The sequence below is a fragment of the Tinamus guttatus genome, unplaced genomic scaffold (assembly GCF_059628265.1).
Source record: "Tinamus guttatus ecotype Peru unplaced genomic scaffold, ASM5962826v1 Tinamus_guttatus_pri_ptg000308l, whole genome shotgun sequence".
Lineage (NCBI taxonomy): Eukaryota > Metazoa > Chordata > Aves > Tinamiformes > Tinamidae > Tinamus > Tinamus guttatus.
Genome location: NW_028288842.1, coordinates 5044410 through 5065501, shown reverse-complemented (window position 1 = coordinate 5065501; position 21092 = coordinate 5044410). Strand labels below are relative to the sequence as shown.

At 37.9% G+C, this 21092-nt stretch overlaps 1 protein-coding gene across 3 annotated transcripts in view; it reads right to left on the bottom strand.

The window, feature by feature from the left end:
• Positions 1–979: 979 nt before the first annotated feature.
• Positions 980–21092, bottom strand: part of EPS8 (EGFR pathway substrate 8, signaling adaptor) — a 124363-nt gene continuing 104250 nt past the window's right edge. For all 3 annotated transcript variants that reach the window (XM_088528431.1, XM_088528433.1, XM_088528432.1), the window contains 6 exons: positions 17466–17577; positions 16413–16556; positions 8165–8402; positions 5622–5802; positions 5166–5295; positions 980–1763 (listed from right to left, as the gene is read on the bottom strand). In XM_088528431.1, the coding sequence (XP_088384557.1) occupies positions 1650–1763; positions 5166–5295; positions 5622–5802; positions 8165–8402; positions 16413–16556; positions 17466–17577 (919 nt within the window). In that variant the 3' untranslated portion in view covers positions 980–1649. The remainder of the gene's footprint in view (positions 1764–5165; positions 5296–5621; positions 5803–8164; positions 8403–16412; positions 16557–17465; positions 17578–21092) is intronic.

The window sequence follows — 21092 nt, the reverse complement described above, 5'->3', positions numbered from 1 at the left end:
TTGACTAGATTCATTTATCGTAAAGATATTTTGGTTAAAGTGTTTCATATAGGGGCAGGGCAATCAAGAGTAATTATTTTGTCAACTGGGTATGACAAGAATCCATTTCTTGGCCACTGCAGACTTCAGCTTGGGCTTCTTCACTTCCTGATCCAATCCTGGAAAGACTGCATTTAAATGGCAGGTGTAGCACTGAGTACTTTAACAAGCATAAAGAATAGATATTAAAATGTAAAAATATACACGTATATATATAAATATATATATATGAAGAGACATAACCAGCACACAGCAATATTTTAAAGGCATTTACAATGAATGGCACAAAACACCTTTATTAAGATTGGAATTTTTCTTTTATGAAAAATTAATGTGACTTTTTTTTTTTTTTTTTTTTTACTTTTATGCGGAGGAAGAGCAAACTAATGGCAAAAATCAAGAACACTTTCTTATTTCAATACCATCTTTGTAGCCACAAAGATACAACAATTTAACAGACATGAAATACTGTTTATTGCAGACTAAGCTGATTCATGTGAAAAAGGCACTAAGAAACTTAAATGAGATGATTAAATGTCTAAATTAAGTGATATTATATATTATATATAATACATATATTATATATAAAATCACAAGACCATGTGAAACAACAAACATTTTGGTGATAAAAAAAAAAAAATCACTGCATCTTCAAAAATAGTATCTACTGGAACGGATGTTCCTTTTCTCCCCTTTTGCTTCCAGGAATCCACTTTTTCAAAGGTTTAAGTCTATAAAGGAACAATAACAACCTTTTTTTACATACAGAAAAATAGATGTGGGATCAACACAGAAAGAAGTCTAGATTATACACTTTTCTTCGACAGGTTAAGGTACAAATGAAAAAAGGAAGTACTGCAAATTCTTTAAATTTTTAAATTATTTTATGGCTACCTATAGCAGGTCTGATCACCTCTTTCAGCTGACTTGTGTTACTATTTTATCTATTTATTCCTTACGGTGTAATATTATGGTTCATCATGAGTGAAGCATTGATTAAAAAAATCAAAGTACAGAGTATTATTTTGCCATACACAGCATCGTTAGTAATAACACATCAAGAGTGGTGCAATAAAGATTCAGTCTATAGTGGGGCTGCTGTTCATTAATTAAACTTTTGTTCTTTAACTACTGACACCAATGACTTCATTAAACATCCTGTAGATGAATGCAATAGAAAGCCTGAGCCAAAAGGCAGAATTGCAAACTACAGCAGAAGATGAAATTCAAAATCTTATTATTATTGAAGGGTTTGAATGCTTTTTTTTTCCCCCATTGCTGGCTCAGCTTCACTAAGACGAATCCAAAACAGAGACATGTTTCAAGTTTCTCTCTCATGGAATGATCACTTCTATAAAGCCAAGACTTCTCCTTGGGTGTGATTCAAGTGCCAAATATTTTCACTTGCCTGGATCTTTCCTTGAATTTCTTATCTATTCATTTTGAACCATGAGAGGCCAACAGCAGGTATTCTGTGAAAACTAAACGTAATTCTCTTTATGGTGATTAGTCATGTTTACAAGGTAATAAGACTCCTTCACTGCTTCCTAAAGCAAAGTATGAGGTTATAATGTTAGGAACAATGGACTTAAAGAAAGGAGGAAAGACATTTAGTGGCTGCTTGCTTCATCAAAGGACTCCACTCCTGAATCTGTGGCAGCTGCACTGATTTTTTCTTGTCGTCTTCTCATTATTTCTTGCAGTTCTGAACTACCACTGTTAGCCTATAAACAAATGAAACAGAACAGGAGTTATTTTGCGGTGGTGACATAGAATGAAGATTCTCTAACAACATTTTAATAAAAGAGATGCTTGAACAAGTTAAATCTGCCTTGAGGCTCCACAGCTAAAGATGCACTAAGAATAAAATGTTAAATAACATTTGGAATAGGAACCGTTTACACAGCTCTTGACTGTTGACCAAAAGAGTCTGCAGGTGATTAAAAATGTCCTCCTGCCTTCTAACACCGTAAGATCTTTACTTCTCACACAAGTCCTTAGAAATGTTGCATTTCTGTAGGGTAAAATGCTGCCTCAATAAATACACGGTTAAAAATCCACCAAGTTGGTTAGAATTCCACTTTAAAATCAGGCAATTATAGTTGGAAGTTGTAACACATAGATTTGGTGGTTTTGTATTTATGGAGACACAAATTTAAGGCATTCTTGAGGATTTGCAGAACCATGGTCTATATAAGGATTCAGACACAGCCTTGGTATTCCATATTACAGAAGATGTCACCATGCATTCGCTCCAGAGACAGGGATTTCAAACTTAGAACACAACAATATAAATTGAATCATATTAGCACTGTGACAAGGGTGTTGCCAGAGAAACAGTATTGTTAACAGGATTGTATTTTCTATGTTAGGATGAAAAGCTACAGTAAAAGTCTGCTGAGCGAGCTGCAAACAGGGTACTCTGCAAGCCTTAATGAAGGCCAGGATGGATATTCACTAGAGCAAAACTTGCCAAAGCATGCAGTGCACACCTTTGAAAGAGACACCATGATTATAAAACCTCCGAAAACAGCACCATGGGGAATATCCTGAGATGTGCATCTTGCCTCCTTCTGAGACACTGCTGTGCACCAGCACCATTTTCTCCCCCAGAAAAGAAAGCAGCTTTTGGCCTCAACTCTTTGCTGCCTTTGACAATTTTTTTCCCCCGCAATTATCTATTTGCTAGGGCAGGCCCAGAAGCCTGTAAACCCCAAACACCTTCCTGTATTTGCAGTCCGTTACTAGGTCATGTTTATAGAGTGGCCACAAAATTCCATTAGGAGTTTTGCTTCCTCTCATGTTTTATATTCTGGTTTGATACGAGGTTGAATGGACTAGCCATTAAAATAAAGCAAAACAACTCAAAAAAGTAATATTTCTGAATTTCATCTGTTTGAGGTCGGCAAATAAGGCAGGTGAGGATCTGGTTTGTCAATATTTGGGTATACAGCCCCAAACCCGAGACAGGTAGGGCCTTCACTGGCTTGCAAAAGTGAAATGAACCAGGAAATAGTTGTGGAAAATCCTGTGCAGAAAGAGGAAATAAAGACCAGGCAAAGAGTTTTGCAATATTAGATAGCACAGGGGGTTATTTCATCTCTGGCCACTATTGTTCTTTGTCCTTAATGTCCAAGTCATTTACTGAAATCAGACACTACAAATATTACATAAAGGATGCCAGGACTACAGAACTTTTATGAAATTTTGTCATCTGTTAATCTCATACAACAACTACTGTGGTCAAATCCCCAAGTTTTATATAAAAGTATTCAATTACATTTGATTATACAATAAGCATGACACAATAGGCATGATACAACCAGTAGAGGTATGTGTAAAAGCTTCTCTTGCAGGAAATGTTTCCATTTTGAGCAGTAAAAATGTTATTTGGAACAAGTAAACTTGTTATTTGGTAATACGTAGATAAATCACTGTTACTAGTGAACTGTACTAATTTTTTTTAGATAACCATCAATAAGGACACTCATTCTTTAACCCTGGGACTTGAAATACTACGCATATCGAAATGAAAGTGCTTCAAGTTCTTTGTATTGCACCACACCGGGTCCTAGTGCAACCACATCTGTCAAAACTCAGGTAACTGAAGCAGAAAAATATTTATTTTACGTACACATATGCAGCTATAATAAGCATTTCACTAACAAAATCCAATGATTAACTCTCAGTACCTGCTTATTGACACTTGCAGATCACTGATCACACAAGCGTCGATTGCTCAGTTTCCTGCAGTGTGGAGAGCTAACTGAGGCACGCAGAAAAAGAGCAGAGTGGAGGGGAAAAAGGATAGACTCTACAAATTTGGTCCATTTCTGGTTTTCAAGCCAACTTCTACCATAAAGATGAAAAGAGCTTTTTTAGATATGTAAAGGAGGGACACGCATATATGTGCAGAACCACCATGAAGTTAATTTAACTCCCTATGAAGACACTAGGTCATTTGGCAGGACACAGAACTCCTAAAAAGGTACTTTTCTTTTCAGTGTAGTAATTTTCTTTTCAGTGTAGTGCTAAAACTCACTTCCCCAACCTCCTTCACCGAGTCAACATCCCATGGATAAAGATTACATAAAGTCTTTTAATTACATCCTGAAACACCTTTTTTAAAAAAGGAATATTTAAGAAAGGGAAAAATGAAATATTTTCAAAGTTCTAAACCACAGCCCACGTTCTACTTAATAATGATATGCAAGTAAATGTGTGTTCAAGCAATTTTAACACTTTCTTTTTCACTCTTGCATCCCAGTAGACAGAGGTCTCTTTTTAATGGAATTTAAATGACATTAACTAACATTTTAGAATGTTTGAAGAATTTGCATTTATCTTTACTAGAAAGTGATTAATTGTATTGGACCCTTCTGTAAAGGCTTATAATCCTAAACACAAAACATTTCTCCCCTGCTTTAACAGGAAAATGGGGCTAGAATAAATAAATAAAAGAAGTTCAAGCTAGGGATAGAAAGAACTCTGTGACCCACACTGATTGATAAATTGTACACTTGTCATCCAACCTCCTCTTTAAAATACGCCTGGCAGTAAAAACTTAATTATTTAAGCAAGACAGTCTGAGCTTGGTGAAGCGAGACAGACTTTTTTTTTCCCCAAGTTTTTTTTTTCTTCTCTTTTTTTTCCCCTCTTAAAGCAGGATGTGAAGACTATAGCTTCTTGCTTGGGCTAGTCTCATTTGCAGACCATCCTTAGGAACATTTATGTACTTGATGTGGCAAGTATAAAATAAAAGGGGAAGAGGAAGAGAAAGGGCATTTTGCTCTCTCCTGAGATTTCTCTCCAAAGGGCCTTTTTTGGCTCATTTGTCTTCCTGCAACCTCAGGATCTTGATTACGGGACACGATGCTCTAAGCTTCAAGACTTAAGTACAAGAAACCTCCACCAAAGCTTTATCAAACTTTCTTAGAAGCAGGAGTGAACGGCACTATTTTTAGGACTACTGCTTTAATAACTTAATACCAAAATCATAGGAACCAAGGAAAAACAAAACAAAACAGAAAACAAGTGTCCCACAGAAAGGGCTATTCGTTTCCACCAAATTCAACCAAACAAAATTTATTTCACGGCTATCAGCAACCAAGAAGGGTTGTACCCACCTCTAGGGCCGATTTCTGTACCGTAATTTGGCTGTAGACTCGAGACCCTTCGGGGCAGACGGTCCTCAGTTCCTCCTTGTTGAGGGAGAAGAGCTGCGCTCCCGTCAGCACACCGAGGCTGTTAACAGTGCTAGGAGCCACGACAATGATAGAACAGACCACAAATGAGTAAAAATGCATTGGCTAAGTGAAAGAACAACACTGGTATCCTATTTTACTCAGATAGGGCCACCAAATAAGAGAAAACTTCATGCAGTGGCACACGCAAAGACAATGCATTATGTGTCACAGTCAGCATGTCTTCATGGAGGCTTTTACATAAAATTTAAAGAAAATATATGTACATACACACACACATATAAAATACCTTTTTATAAATATAACTATATATAAATTTTATATATATTTAAGCTTTATATATCTATAAGTTTTCTTCTGCCTTTCCTCAAGACTTACACAGGGTTGAATCCTTTGGACTGCAACCATGCTTTGACATCCTCAGGTGACGAGTCGTAAGTAATATTAACTACAGGGATGTTAGGTCGTGGCACGTGGAACTTCCTCTGCGCAGCGCTCCGGCCGATGGTGAGCCGGTGAATGAGTTCATCCTGCACCTCCTCCATCTGGGATTTCCTACCTGCAGAGGGAGGACGGACACGGACACCACAGCGGTTACTTTCAGGGAGATGTCAAAATAATTATAGTTTTTAAAAAGTGAGATTGCTTCTTTTACCCTGCTGTAAACCTTAATATATTTTTTTCGCTTTTTTCCCCCCTTTTTCTTTTCTTTGATTTTAAAACTGATTCAGTAAGTCTGATTGAATTTTTGCGTTACTTTTATTTTCTTCCCTTCCTCCCTATGCAAAAATATAATTCATTTCACAAAAGTAGGCAGATGCCAAAAGGGTGTAACTCTCTTTTCAGGCACGAAAGAGATTCACTTAGCACAGTTAAACTTTGTCCACAGGAACTCTAGTATTACTATAAAATGCTCTAATACAGAACTTTAAGTGACCTCACAAACTCTCAGGATCTCTTTAGGATGGTATTTTCAGTCAGCTTTATGTAATATTCTCACTTTGATACACAAGCAGTACAGCAATTTCTCTAATGGACTCTGATGTCAAAAGTCATTCCCTTTTTCCAGTTGCACTGATAACAAGGGAAGATGGCTGCCTCCCAAAAAAAGCGCGGGATTGCAAAAATGCTTCCTTCTCTGCTTTCCTTTTAGATTCCCCCCAAATCTCCCCAAGGACCAACATCCACTTTTTGTGTGTGAGAGTGTGTGTGTGTGTGTGTGTGTCAGCCAAAATAAAGAACAAGCTCTGCATGAGCTTCTTCTTCGTGAATCACCACCACACACACACACACACACACACACAAAAGCCTCTTTTTGCTATTTTCTCTATTACAAAATAGCCCCAGGTTGTAAGGGAACAAATAATAAAAGTCTTTGAGGCATTCAGACTGTTGGTGTATATATATATATTCTTTCAACTCAAGAGCTTGAATCAGATGCCGACATGACATATGCTCAGTGATATGTGAAGGTCTGAGGATGAGATACATGAGTAAAGCCTTTAGGCAATGTTACCGAAGCATGACCCAGTTATTTCCCCAAACAGGAAGACAGTAAGAAAATTGCTATCTCCCTTCTATTTACACAGATCTGAAGGACTTACATTTGAGCTAGACCATGACTATACCAGGAGATAAATATTTAGCTGCTAGACATGAGATTCTTACTGGGTTTAGACACGCTATTACAAATATATAAAATGAAGTCTCAGCTTGAAGCAGCGTCTCTGCTTGTTACTCTTGGCAGGGTTCAGGTGGCTCCCTGGGCAGGAGCCACACAAGCACAGCCACCCCTGTCCTTTGCAGGAGCAATTGGAAGAAATAACTATGAGGTACCTAAAGACTATGAGTGTTTCTGTGATGGCGAATTGTAAAGGTGTTAGCAGCAGTTTTCCTTCCCGAATAAACTGGAAAGAAGGCAATCTAGGCTTTGGGTAAAGACACCTGCTACAGCATGTGATTTCAACTTTAAATGGAACTTTGGGCAATCATTTCTATGTGAGTTCTTTCTCACTTTCCTCAACTTTTAAAACCATTCAGTTTCCTGTTTTCGTTTAAGTAATACACCATCTAAAATAGGACAAAGGTAGAAGCTTTCTTAGGGGAAACAGCAGGAACGCATATTTCTCCAGGAGGCTGTTCTCCATTTACAATTTCCAGCCAAATAATTTGTTGATGAAACAAAAATGGTCTTGGTGCAAAACGGTCCCAGCCTAGCTGAGTTCAGACCTTAGGGTCTTGCCTGTCCAACACCAGGCAAGGTGAAAACAGCCTCCCCTGGCTGCATTTTGCACCCCTAGGGCTGCTTATTCCAGAAGGCATGCAGGAAGAAGAAAGCCTTTCTGCAGAAAGGAATCCCAGGTCCCTTTCCCACCCCCAAGGGAACTAGGAGGTTTTGACAGGATGGTGGTGATGGGGATGGGAAAAGCTGCCAACTCTTGAGCAAAAGCTCATTATTTTCTTTTGATAGTGTTTGCCTTAATAGCTATAGCTAACACATGCCCATGAGTTTTAGGTGGTGGTAAGCTAAGCAACTGCATTGCTTAAATGAACTTTTAGGGCAAAAATTACCAATTTATAGCATAAGTTCTTTCAAGCCAACTTTTGGCTTTCAATTGATACAGTATAAAACCTGAGAGTTAGGAAGATCTGATTATAAAATGATTCTCCTAAGAGTTCCTATGCATCAGCTAGACCTGCAAGTCTCTGGCCTTGAATACGTGCTCCAAAATGGTGTAAACACCCTCAAAATATAGTTAACCATCAATGAAACTGTAAAGAAACATTATTTTAAAAGCGATTTAGATGGTAATGCAGCAGTGAACCCAGGAGGAAAGCATACGTTAGCCTATCAGCATTTGCAACAGTACAGTCTGTAACTAGCGGCATACAAAGAGATGTAAAAGAGCGGGTGAACTTACGATCCACGGGAAGCTGCTTGTGCCTCTGGCTGTCCCGTGCCACGCTGCCGCCGCCGCTGTCACTCGACGTGCTGCTCTGGCGGCTGATGGCCGGGGCTTTGGGCACGGGGACGGGGATGGGTGCTGGGGTGCTGGGAGGGAGCGGGACAGCCACGGGGATGGGAGCGGGCGTTGGGGGTGGCGACGGAGTGACGGGAACCGGGTCGGGTTGCTTTGCAACGTGGTCCATCCTTTGTTTCTGAAAGGGTTCAGAGAGACGTGGTTCAATGATAGAGCTCGGGCAAGAAGTCGGAGGAATTCAGGTCTTTGCAAAAAAAAAAACGCTCAGATGTTTAGCACCAACTCATCTCGTTTATTCCAAAAAGACACCTTTCTTGCTAGATATGAGTTTCAAAGTTTGCCCAAACCTGGCTTCTCAGAATTCACAAGAATCACCTTACCTGCAATTCATTTCTTTCTTCTGGACAATGATTTCTATAAATGAAAGCACTAAGTTCAAAACTTCTGTTTGCTGGCCCTTTTGAACAGCTTCCAGAATTTCTGAATTCTTAAGTTTATCAGTATAAAAACATATGTTTTAGACATATTAAATAAAAAATAGTGAAAACCAAACATACCCAGCCACACCTAAGCCTGACTAATGCTTTAACTTGTGAGGATTAATGAGATTGGGGTTACTCATTATTTCTTGAGCTATAGACATTGTGTAAGAAGTTCCTGCTCCTCCTACCAATTCAGTTGTGACATTTCAACCATTGTGCGACCATTACAAGCCACAGCTTTAATTTATCCAATTCAAAAAAAATCACTAAAGTCCACAATACTTGGAATATTTTCCCCCTTCCTCTTTATGAAACATCTTTTGAATTTATACAGTTTTGTAGCTGTGGAAATTATCTTGCTATTAATAACTAACTGTGGTAGAAGTCACACACCACGTGTCTCAAGAGCAATTTTGAGGAATGCTTTCTCCTCCCCGTATTTGCCTTTAGAATAGTGCCAATTACAGCAAAAGGCATACCCCTTCCCCAAAGGGATCCCAGTGATGGACAAACCTAAAAGTTCATAAGCTATCTATACCACCCTTTTCTTTCAAATGGTTTGAAGTATACATCTCACTATTCCAACAGTGCTCCCTCCCTGCAGTTTTTGACCAACATAGCTCAAAAGTTTAATATTCAGCTTTGTTTGCTCAGGAGCAATACCTCGTTTCTGCGTTATGAGAAGTCTGCTTACTTTGGGTAAGAAAATAGATGAGCACATTCCCCAGACTCATTCCTTCTTCCTGAAATACCCTTCCCCATTTCCTTAGCGGTACAGGGTTTATAACAGATTAAGTAGAAAAATATTTGTAGGAGCCATATGCTGAGTTTGAGCTGCACATCATTGCCCTGACAACAATCAAGCTTTCATTAAACCTCAGCCAGAGCCCTTACACAGAAGTCTCCAAAATAGTCTACAAACTAACTAGAAGGAGGAACGCAAGGCATTTCATGGTTAATATAAACGGGGACCATGACAGCCAAGCTGCACTGAGTTACACCACTGAAAAATGTTTCCTATCAGCTTCTAGAGCCAACCAATCAAGCCTTGTTTCTATGTTCCTTCTTAATTTAAATTGTAGTGATCAGCTATTTAGGGATATATTATAGCCCTATAATAGTCTTCTCATTAATTCTATTTCTTCTTTTTTGTTCCTGGTGTTGTTCAAACATATTAACCTCAATTAGTTTTTGTTTGGCTGTTGCAGTACATTGTAGAGACTTAAAGTCATTGGATTTACTACTTCTATAATGACAATAATTGCTTTCAAAAACGTCAAATGACAAAAAAGTGATGTGCAGAATATAAAAAAGAACAGACAGAATAATGAATATTAAAGAAATCTGTCCTTTGGTAGAAACCTCAGTGCCATAGTAGGCATATAATAATTACACCATAATTTATAATGTATAGATGTAGTATAGCATATCCAAAACAAGGTTGCTGAATTCTTCACAAGAATTCAAATGTCATACTGATATTCAGAAACAACATTATCTTGTTCACAAATTCAAAAATTCTGGAGCATTATCCCCACAATGCACTGTTTGGTATGCCCCCGCCACTGACCTTCTTGAACAACATGCAGAAACAAAGAAAGAGGACTAGCTCTTTTTATAGCAGAAATGATCCATTACAAAGCAAGGCACCCACTGCATATCACTGCAATCACAATTCAGAAAGAGACAGCTAAACACTACATATAGCTCTAAATTGATGCTACTAAAGCAGTTGCTGCTGTTGTACTGCAACCACAAGCCTCATTCGAACAACCTCCTGTAAGTTGCAGTGAAAATAAAAAAGGAAGCCTCAGTCAACTTCTACATTTGCAGCCAAATTGAAATATGCTTCAAATTTTATATTTTTTTGCACAAAAGCCAATTATACGTTAGTATCAGTGTATCTTTTTTTTTTTTCCTTTTTCCCCCTCCTTTATAACTCCAGATCTTTTGAGGATATCCAGATCTTCTTCTAGGTGCTTCTGCTAATTTCTACAAACAAAGCAAACATGCACTTCAGCATTTGTAACTGCATAGCCCCAAAGACTCATTTCTCATATTCAGTATCAGAAGAGCAAATTTATTACCTCTGAAAGCTCTCCCAACAATTGCTGTGAGGGAAACGGAGTGGACACAACAAATAGTATTGTTAAAGAATTAAAAATAACTGCCTCACAACTCCTGAAATTTTATACACATTAGAAATTTAAAAACAAAAGAATATCAGTGCTAATAATTACCTCTTCTTACTATCAAAGCAACTAACATAATGAGCTATTTCCATTTTCTTCTTTTGAGTTACCATTAACACTGGTTTCCATAACATACATAAGTGATATCATATAAACAATGAGCTCTTTTCAAAACACCTAACCAAATAGACTGAAAACTTAGAAATCGGTGTAAAACGAAAAAAAAAAAAGAAAAAAAAAGAAAAAAAAAGAGAAAGGATATAAATCATAAGAAAAACATGAGGAACGCTTGCAACTGTACAATACTAACAATCATATATATTTTTTTCCTTTCTTTTAAAAAAAAGCACTTAAACTAAAGAATGTAGGCTGATTTACAAAATGATGTAAACATTACTGCTGACAGATATGTACCCAGCATTTTGCTGACTTCTACCAGAATGATGTTTATTTCCTCCCCCTCTTTATTTTTTTGAATGATGAGCCAAATTGTAACTCACCAAAATTGGAACAAATCCATCAAATTATTTGGAACAATGCTGATATACCCAGATTTTTAATAACTGTATAACAGAGAAGCTTTCTAGCATTTTTTTAAACAGAAACATCTTTCTATTCCACACAATGAATGCAGGTTTTGATTATCTTTATAAACATCTTGCCAAAAATCAAGATATTGTATGATTTGAGCTATTCTTCAGTCAGATCATGAGTCTCAGGAAAACTGATGAATATCAACTGTAACTCTTGATCACTGGAGAAAAATTGAGAACAATATATGTGAAAATATACACTACAAACAAGGTATGTATGTTTTCAAACTACGGAAAACACAGACTTAATATTAAAGAGTCATCACATATTAACCATAATTAGCATAATTGCTAGGAAATGCTCTCATTAAGTTAATAAAAACACAGAGCTTCCTATTTATCCTCTTTTGGAACATGTTATTGTCACATCCTTGCCTGCACAGGGACAGATCTTCACCAAGAGGGTGGCAGAGCATTCAGCCTTGGTTTTGTCAACAGCATGGTGCTTTGGGTGTTTTCTTGAGACTCAGGCCAGGCTCTCCCATTTGGGACAGATGCCTCCCTCCTTTGACTAGTTTTCAGACAACGTGAACCAACTGTTTGTCTATGACCAAAGGGACAATGAAGTACCCAAGATGGGGAGAGAAAATGTCAAGGGAGGTTTCCTTCAATGGGCTTGGCTATTACTTGCAGCCAGCCAGCTGGCTGTTAAAATCCCATTGCACGGCACCTAACTCACATTTTGTAGGGTATAAAATATATCTTTTAATCTGATTTATGAATCCCAAGCCCACAGCAGCAGGCAGAAAGAAGTTGTGTGTGATAATGACTAGCATCATCAAATCTAACCCTTTTGACATATATGAGTCTTTCTACCCCATAGGCAGGCAATTACTTCTGAAATGAAAACACTGATACCAGGACAGCAGGCTAGAAAGCAAGATGCACCTTAGAATAGAAGGAACGGGTAAGAAAATTTAATGGAATTTAATTATTCAAATTGGTATTAGATGGTATGAGCCCCCATTTATTACAAAATATTTTTAGCAGGTGAACTGGGAACATTTAAGTCCTATTAATCAATTCCTTTTTATAGATATTCAATGGCCCTTCTGTATAATGCCATCCCACAATTTGGGACTGGAACAATGTTCAACTGGACAGAAAAATCACTATTTTTTAGATCAAAAAGTTCCGATTTGATAGTAACTTTAAAAAGTATTTACTATGAAAGGAGGTAAAACAGATACTGGCTCACAGTCAAGAATTCTGACATCTCTTTGGCCACTACAATCTGAGCACCTGGCAACTATGTCTGATCACTTTGTGATCAGCAGGAAAGAGACCAGTTGGCAAAAGGTAAGTATGACACTAAGAACCAAGTTTGGGCACAAATGTTCTGCTTGAGGGGAAACCAATACCCACAGAGAGATATTTTAGGAGAATTGCTAAATAAAGAGACTTGACAGAAAGCCTGTGATGGTATGTTGCCAAGGAAGGCAAAGGATACTTGCCCAAAATGAGGTGGAGAATTTTGCCTTGGTGCTCAAGCATCACAACAACAAAAGACTATATAGAAAAGGTGTTCTATTGCAATAACTTTGGAAGTAATAAGAATTTGAAATGCAATAATGAAGGAAAAAAGATTTTAAAAAAATAACAGCTTAAACTATTAGATTAATTAAGATAGGCCTATGACAGAATACTGTTGATTTCCACACAAACCTCCACAGTTAAGCTTTTGCTGACTGACAGCTGGTCAGCACTGAGCAATGCTGTGCCAAATCAGCACAGTCACTGTGGGGAACACGAGTCTGGGATCTCAGGAGACAACTCGGTCATTGGCATGGACCATGCTCACCCTGACACCAAGGGCAGCGCAGCCTGGCTTTCCACCTGAGACTGCACCATGCCCTTAGATGCACTGCCACAATGCTGAGGACAGTCGTGTGGCTTTATTTTCATTTATTTATTTTTAATAAGACTTCATGCTCTGTGCCTTAGTATTTCATGCATATCATGGACAAAATACTTGCTTCATTCACAAAGGTTGTCATGAGATAAATTGTCACTCCCACAAAGATACATGCCTCTAGCCTAATTATATTTTCCAGTTTTCCCTTTAGAATAGTAGAAAATGTTAATAAAATGCCCAGTCAGGAAAAAAAAAATGCATTTATTACTTGGTCTCTAGGTCTACCAGGACATTAAAGTGCTTGGGAAACTTTTACATTCATATACAATGGGTGGTGAAGTTCATTGTTTCATGATGAAAGCCAGACCAAAATGGCCCTAGGCCACAGGAAACACTGATAACCAGTGATTAACTTTAGTTGAAGATATAAACAAGCATCAAAATGCTCTACTAAATGTAGAGAAGTACTATATGGTTAAGAATATTGTTTTACAGGAACTAATTCAAGAGTCTTTCCTGACCATGATAAAGGTTATGTTACAGTCTTGGACACACAGAAATTATGAAATAACTATCATATTGCTTGTAATCACAGAATCACAGAGTGACTGAAGGGACCTCTAGAGATCATCTAGTCCAACCCCCCTACTCAAGCAGGGACACCTAGAGGATGTAATATTTCTGCAAGTATATCACAACAAACTACTCAGTACTTTGAAGTAAGTATTTGGACGTGAATTCTAAATTGGATTGAGTGAAAAATCAAAATTTAATCCAGTCTGCCCATTCAGAGGCCACCAGCAGGAGGCACAGAGCACAGCTGAAATGAATTTGCTCTTCTGAGAATAACTCTAATAACTTGACCTCCACCTTTGAGAAAGGTCTTCAGTCTGTAGAATAATTGAATGCAAAAATAATGTTTCAATGCAATCCTTAGCCCTCCATAACCTGAAAACATATTTTTGTCACCTATGCTTTGAAGGCCAGTAGTCTGTAAACAAACACACTAACCTTGTACACAAATATAAATCCTCAGCATAAATAGGACCAAGGTGCTCACCACCTTGTTAGCACACCACTTTGAAAGGCCTCAAATGCTTCACAGCTACAACAAAAGCTAACTGAAGAGACTGACAGAAACCTGTGCAGAACCCACTCCTGCTCTGTGTTTCCCCAAAGACACTGATGGGAATGAGCTTTTCTTTCCTGCCCTGCCTACAAGTTTTCCCATTTGACCTCACCAAAATAGCAGCACCATGATCAAAATAAAGACCGTTACGCAAATGGGGCCCAAACAAACCATGTGTCTGTGACAGAAGAGACTGGTGAGCACACTCAGGAGTCCCAAATTTACAGTATGTCACCATACAATTAAGATCAACTTTACTGACACAAGCCTTGACAAAGACTCCCTTTAACCTGCGTAACTCATTATTTTCTTAAATAGTTTCATTGCATCTCAAGCTCATATATAAAGAAAAGTACAACGAAAATAAACAATGGACTGTAGAGAACCACCTGACAGAGGGGAAAGAACCAGGTCATCTTAAATGCCACTCTCTGCCCCAGTTTGTGGAGAATGCTTTGTGAAAATGGGGATTTTATTATTTCTCATGGCATGTAAATATTTCATATGGAAGACTTCAAAACCTGCAGTGTGTTACAGAAAAAAATATCTACTCAAAACTACACTCAGTCTGCTCAATATTTCTTAGCAAATGTCAAACACACACAGTTACATGCGCTTAAAGAAAAAAAGAAATCATATCTTTAAAGGAGGGTTTGAAAAGCACTCTAGACACATGCTTCATTTCACACACACACAAAAACCCATCAATTTCAAAAGAGTGCAAAAGGTGTTTGGCAAATATTTAAGGATAGAAAAAAAAAAAAAAAAACTCAGAAACAGTCTGCTTCGAAGACCACAAAGCTCAAGAGAGGTCTACCAGAGTGGAAGGCCAGAAATACCCTAAGACATGTTTCTTGAGAGACTTTGCATATCTCTGGGAAGAGTGGAAAGGCTGCATCTTTCATGTGAGTGATGCATACAGCATCTGCCACAGTGACAGTTTCAACTGTGACTTTTAGACCATTCTGCAATAAAGAAAGTTTAACAGCAGCATCATGGTACTTCTAGCTTTTCAGGCATCAGCTGGAGTGCTTAGACACAAGGAATGAATATTAAGTTAAATTAACTTAAATAAATTACAACTTTTAACACAAGTTTCGCTTGCATTTGGACTGAAAGTTTGATTCAGAGGCAGGCCTGGAGCTTCTGCTTGCTCCAAGCACATTTGCCTTGCTTGTTTACAAGCCTGCAGCCCACTCAAACCTAGTGCAAGAATGCACAGTACAACTGTATCATGCAAAATCTTACTCGGTTGATAGCCACACTGGGGTAAGATTAATTTTTCCTGTCTGCTCTTTCTTGTTTGCTTGCTTTTATTATTTTATCCTGTAAGTCTATGTACACAAAAAATAACAAAAAATACTTAATTCTATACCACAACATAAAAATTAGGCCAGAAGCCTAGATGCCATTGATGTACACAGATGACAATTGAAAAACAGCTGCTTTGTGAATTCAGGCACCTATTTTCTTACAACTCCAAAATTACAGTAATTAAATAAATTCAAGACCAAGATAGAGACACACAAAAAGGCAGAAAAGAGAAGTTAATGTTCACTCTCCTAAAGAAAACAAAGATGACCCTACCTTAAATAATTCAAACTCCTTCTTTGGCATCAACAGCTATCAATCCACAAAGGATATTTGCAATTAAAATAAACGCATAAACTTCCATTAGGATGGAATTTACCACCTCTCAGTAAACAAGCAGAAAAACAAAAAAACACTTAAAGACTTCACTATATTTCTGTCAACTTTATTCTCGTGTCAGACTCTAAACAATATAGAAATCAACTTCAGCCTTTAAAAGAAAGAAAAAAAGTCTTCTGCTATATCAGTGGAACATGCAATACTAAGTTTTGTTATTGATATCTGTCCTCCAAAACACATGCATGTCCACTTCAAAAGAAAATATTGCTCCTAAAGAGCGGGCTTACCTGGATGGTGCGGGTATATGCAGGTTCTGGCCATCCTGAACCACCTTCTTGACTTCTCAGTGGGTCCAAAATGTTGTTTGGCACAAAGCCTGCACTGCCACTTTTATTCTGAACCTTCCACCACTGCTTCCTGTCATCTAGAATCTGAAATAATTTGGCAAGTTAATTACATATTGTTTTCCTACTTTTCTCCTGTCAGCACTTAGTCTTTGCATAATACAAAAACAAAACTGCAATTTTGCCAGTTTTCATGTTTTCTGACAGGTCTTACATAGACGCTGCTAAGGAAGCACTGATTATCCTTGATTATCACCATAATTAATAGTACATTGTAGTGCTGCACTTTTTAAAACACACATCTGAAGAAAGGACTTGAAAGAAAAGTATTTAATGAACTCATTTAGTGAACTCAGGTCAGCTCACATGTGAGGGACAGCAGTGAAACGCCCGTGCAAAGATGATGGATGGCATCTCAACAGTCCATCTACTGCTGACAATCAGAAAATGTAACTCCAAGCATGGAGGAATGCGTCATTCTAGGAAGGCACAAATTTGGAGACTGAGCATTTCTGAGTAAAGGAGGGACTAGTACAGGTTGGCTAGCAGAAAACTGATTTCTGACTATCTGCAGTGTGATCTTACATCAAACATTTTCTCCTTACTGCTCCCTCCCTTCTACACTTCTCCAGTTCCCAAGTTACCAGCCCTTCCCGGAATGGACAGCCTTTCATTATGCCCTGTGTGAACACAGATGGTACACAGAGCTGGTTACTGAAATACTGTCAAAGGATGCTTTGAAAAGTAGCACTGGAGAGGACAGGAGAACACACACATATATTTATGGTGTGAACTTCTACAGCAACAAGTTGTAAGACAGCACAAAGTCTCTTTAGTGTTACAGTATAGGCAGCATAATTACTTGAGTTTTCCATATTAATGGAGATAAATCTGACAAAAAGGTTGAAGACATTAATTGAGACGGTCACACTGACCACAGGAAAGATAGTGCTTCCAGAGGCACTAGAAAATATCTTCTCTTTGCAAAAAAATTACCTCCACAATCTCATCCTTCAAGACAGAAAGCTCGCTGTTGTTTCTTGCCATAAACTCATACTTGCATTTGGCATATTTCTTGGGCTGTGCTTTATTGTGTGCTTCGTAGTTTCTGTAAAACAAAGCCCAGCATTTTTCAGTGAGGCATTCAAGCCAATAAAATTAAGAAAACACTCTATTTAACAATCTGCAAAGCACTTAAACAAAAAACAAACAAACAAACAAAAATCACCCTAAGATCACACTGCTATAACCCTGACTTATTCATAATACACTGATTAAGTTTCAAAGAAAAAAATAAATATATATACATATAAAAAAGCATTTGAGTTACCTGTAACTCAAACTGGGGGCTTTCTATTGACTCATAGCTTGCAATATGTATGATAACTTGGATTAGCAGATGCCATTGCATAAATACATATACTAGATTTAGTGCATTTTCCTACATGAGACTACTTTAGGTTGCCTTAAAAGCAGATGGATACACTGAGATTGCCTTTTGTACAAAGCATCTTGTACAATCCTTTGCCTTCTATTAAATTATATTTCTAGCTTAATCATAAAATAAATTTCAGATCACATATAAATTAATAATTTTTGGTATTGATTCTAATGGGATTAAACTGCTAATTGAAAAACAAAAAAAGCCTAGGAGAAAAAATTTCTCCTAGTTGACTATAAGATACTATAAATACTAACAAACCTGAGTTGTTATACTAGCTAAAAATGAAAAATGATTTCTAGATATTTATTAACAGGGTTCACTGTAGAATGGAGTATACCACAGTACACCTTAGTAGCTCTCTGTTTCTTTGAGGAAAGATCTGTTCAGATTTGTTCAAACCCACGTGGGCGAAAAGCTATTATGTTCTTTGATGTATTATTACTTTCAGGTCAGAAATGTCCCTCCCTCCTCAAAAACCATCTAAAAGAAAGAGGACCATTATTCGCCTATTTCAAGTGACAACCCAAATCTGTACACATAGTAAAGTTGAAAAAAAAAATGAAAAGATTACAACAAGCAATGGCATGAAAAGCTGCATACAATATCACAGTGCAGGGATATAAATGCATCTGACCGCTGATGTTCACAGGGTGACCGCGGCTCCCCGGCACACCTGGGTTTTCCAGTGCTTACCTAGCTATTGCGTGGCTGTGGAGAACTGTCTCACTTGACTTAGAGAGCAGAACAAAGGAACAGTCGCATTCAGATTGAAAATGTGGCATTTTGAAAGAAGGACAAAACACTAAAAGCATTTAAAGGAAGACTGAAAAGTACGAGTTGAACCACTGCCTGCAGAATAGTTGTTATGAAGTTGAAAGACAGGTGAGTAATCCGAACTTTTCAGCCACCCACTCAAAATTTATCCAATTTTGAAGTGCTTTCTCACCATTTTAGGGTTATGACTAGAGTACTTCTGAAGCTACTTTTAATATTAAGCTGCCTTTCTGAACTCAGTGCTGGGAAACTTGCAGCTAAACATCCTGATCGCCCAAGAACTCTAACTCTGGCAGAATTTACAAAGAAATGCTTACACTTTACATTTTACCCAACTCTGTTGCAATCAACAGAAACATCCCTAGAACATAGACAGGTCAGTGACTACAAATTTTGAAGGCATCATAACTCTTCAAGTCTAGCTTAATGAGCCAAACAGTATTCTTGGGCCTGAAATATTCTCAGTGCTTTCCTCCATCCATCGTGTTTCTTATAGCCCACTGGATATATTGTAATGGCAACTCTTCACTCTCCTGTGCATGTCATGTGGGAACTTTGTGGATTATAAAGCCTTTAAGGGTCCTCTTCCACAAATGACACCACAAAAAAATAAATCACACAGCATGTTATTTTGACACCTACAATTTGCTGAAGAATTACATTCAGACTATATTGGATAGCATCAGATTCAGCCTTGATCACTGGAGCTCCATGTTGACTCTAATAACGCACTGGAAATTTAAGATCCTGATAGTTAAAGCTGTCCAAGGAAAATGTCTTACTCTAGATGCTGACACGTTTGAACATGAAGTTCTCTGTGATTAAATAAATGTCAAAAAGCTGTTGAAATGGTCAGCTTTTACTTCTTCCTCTCCTGAACCTACCGTACCACCTGCTTCTTCACAGTTGCTTTAACGAATATCTTTAAATTGAAGTTACTTATGGTAACACAGATTAACAGCTTTCCCCCATAATGAGCTCATATTGCACGTCCCAAGAGCCAGTTAGCAAATGAGAATGTTTATGTGGGACTGGACAGGCTGGGAGATAACTACGGGCTGCAGATGTTTGCATCGGCTCTAGTCATCTCGACTCTCTCCTGCAGTCGATGGTGAGAAATCCATACCTCTGGCTTCACGTCTTTCAAAAGACCATCTTCACCTTACCTGAACTGCTTCTTAGAAGCACCCATTCTCTTTACCCACTACAAAGGGAGCTTGAATGACTAATTCAGATGCTGCCAGATACACTGACACCATCTACAGCTCACTGGGGTGAGTCCCATTCTTGAAACCTGAAATGGGGGCAAAGGCACTAAGAAGGAATACTCTTACTCTGGGAGGACAAAACAGGCCTTATCATGTTACAGATAAAAGAGAAAGGCAATGTAGTATAGATCATCCAGATTGCAAGCTGAGTGACCCTGAGAGAAGAGCCCGAGGAATAAGAAAGTTTGAGGAAAACATTACAGATGACTACCACTGCTGTTAAGAATAAAAACCAAATCTCAGAAAAAGAATCAAATCTTCATCCTGAATAGCATGGGGGAACTTGTTTGCATGCAGATTAGCATAAGAATCTTTTGGCACATGTCTCAAATCTAGATGTGCAATAGTTCTCATCAAAATAGTTAAAGCAATGCTTTTGTTTGTTTTTGTTTCGTTAAGCCAACAATCTTACCCCCAAAGCTTAACTGAAGCATATTCCATGACACGAAAACTAAAGTACAGGTCATAAGGTCATTATTGATTTACTCCCACAGCTTGCCCAGAGACAAATTCTCCATACACCAAAGGCCCAGATTGCAAGGATCAGTACATCTGATCTTCTTAAGCTATTTGGATTTGGACTAACACAGAGGGGATGAAAAAGGATGTGCAAAAAGACTCTGGTTGCTATGCAAACATTTCAGAGCATTTTGTGTAACTACACACTGGGAAAAGAGAGAAGAAATGATTAGATTCTGAAAGGGGCTGCTTCTGCACCAGCCCAAAAAACAAAAGCAGAACGCCAAGGAGCAGCAAGTGAGTAGCTACACAAACCAAATAACCATTCAAAACAATGACAGATGAATCTCAGAGTGTATTTGTAATTATTTGTAGTTGCATAAAGAACAAAGCATACCTTTCAAAAAATATGAAAAAAAAAGTAAAAATAAAATTTAAAGTGCAAACAAGAAGATCCAGAGTTCTGATTCAGGTTGATAGATTTAAATTTCCACTACATCATTTTTAACCAAAGCATCAATTTACAGGGCACAAAGAGGATCATACCACAGAGAATATACTGGAAGAGTCTTAAGGATGTGCCTTAAAGAGGCAAAACCAAAACACCCCCTGCAAACCAGAATCACTTCCTTACGAAAACCAGAGGCGACTACAGACACCTCCACCCCAGCAGCACTA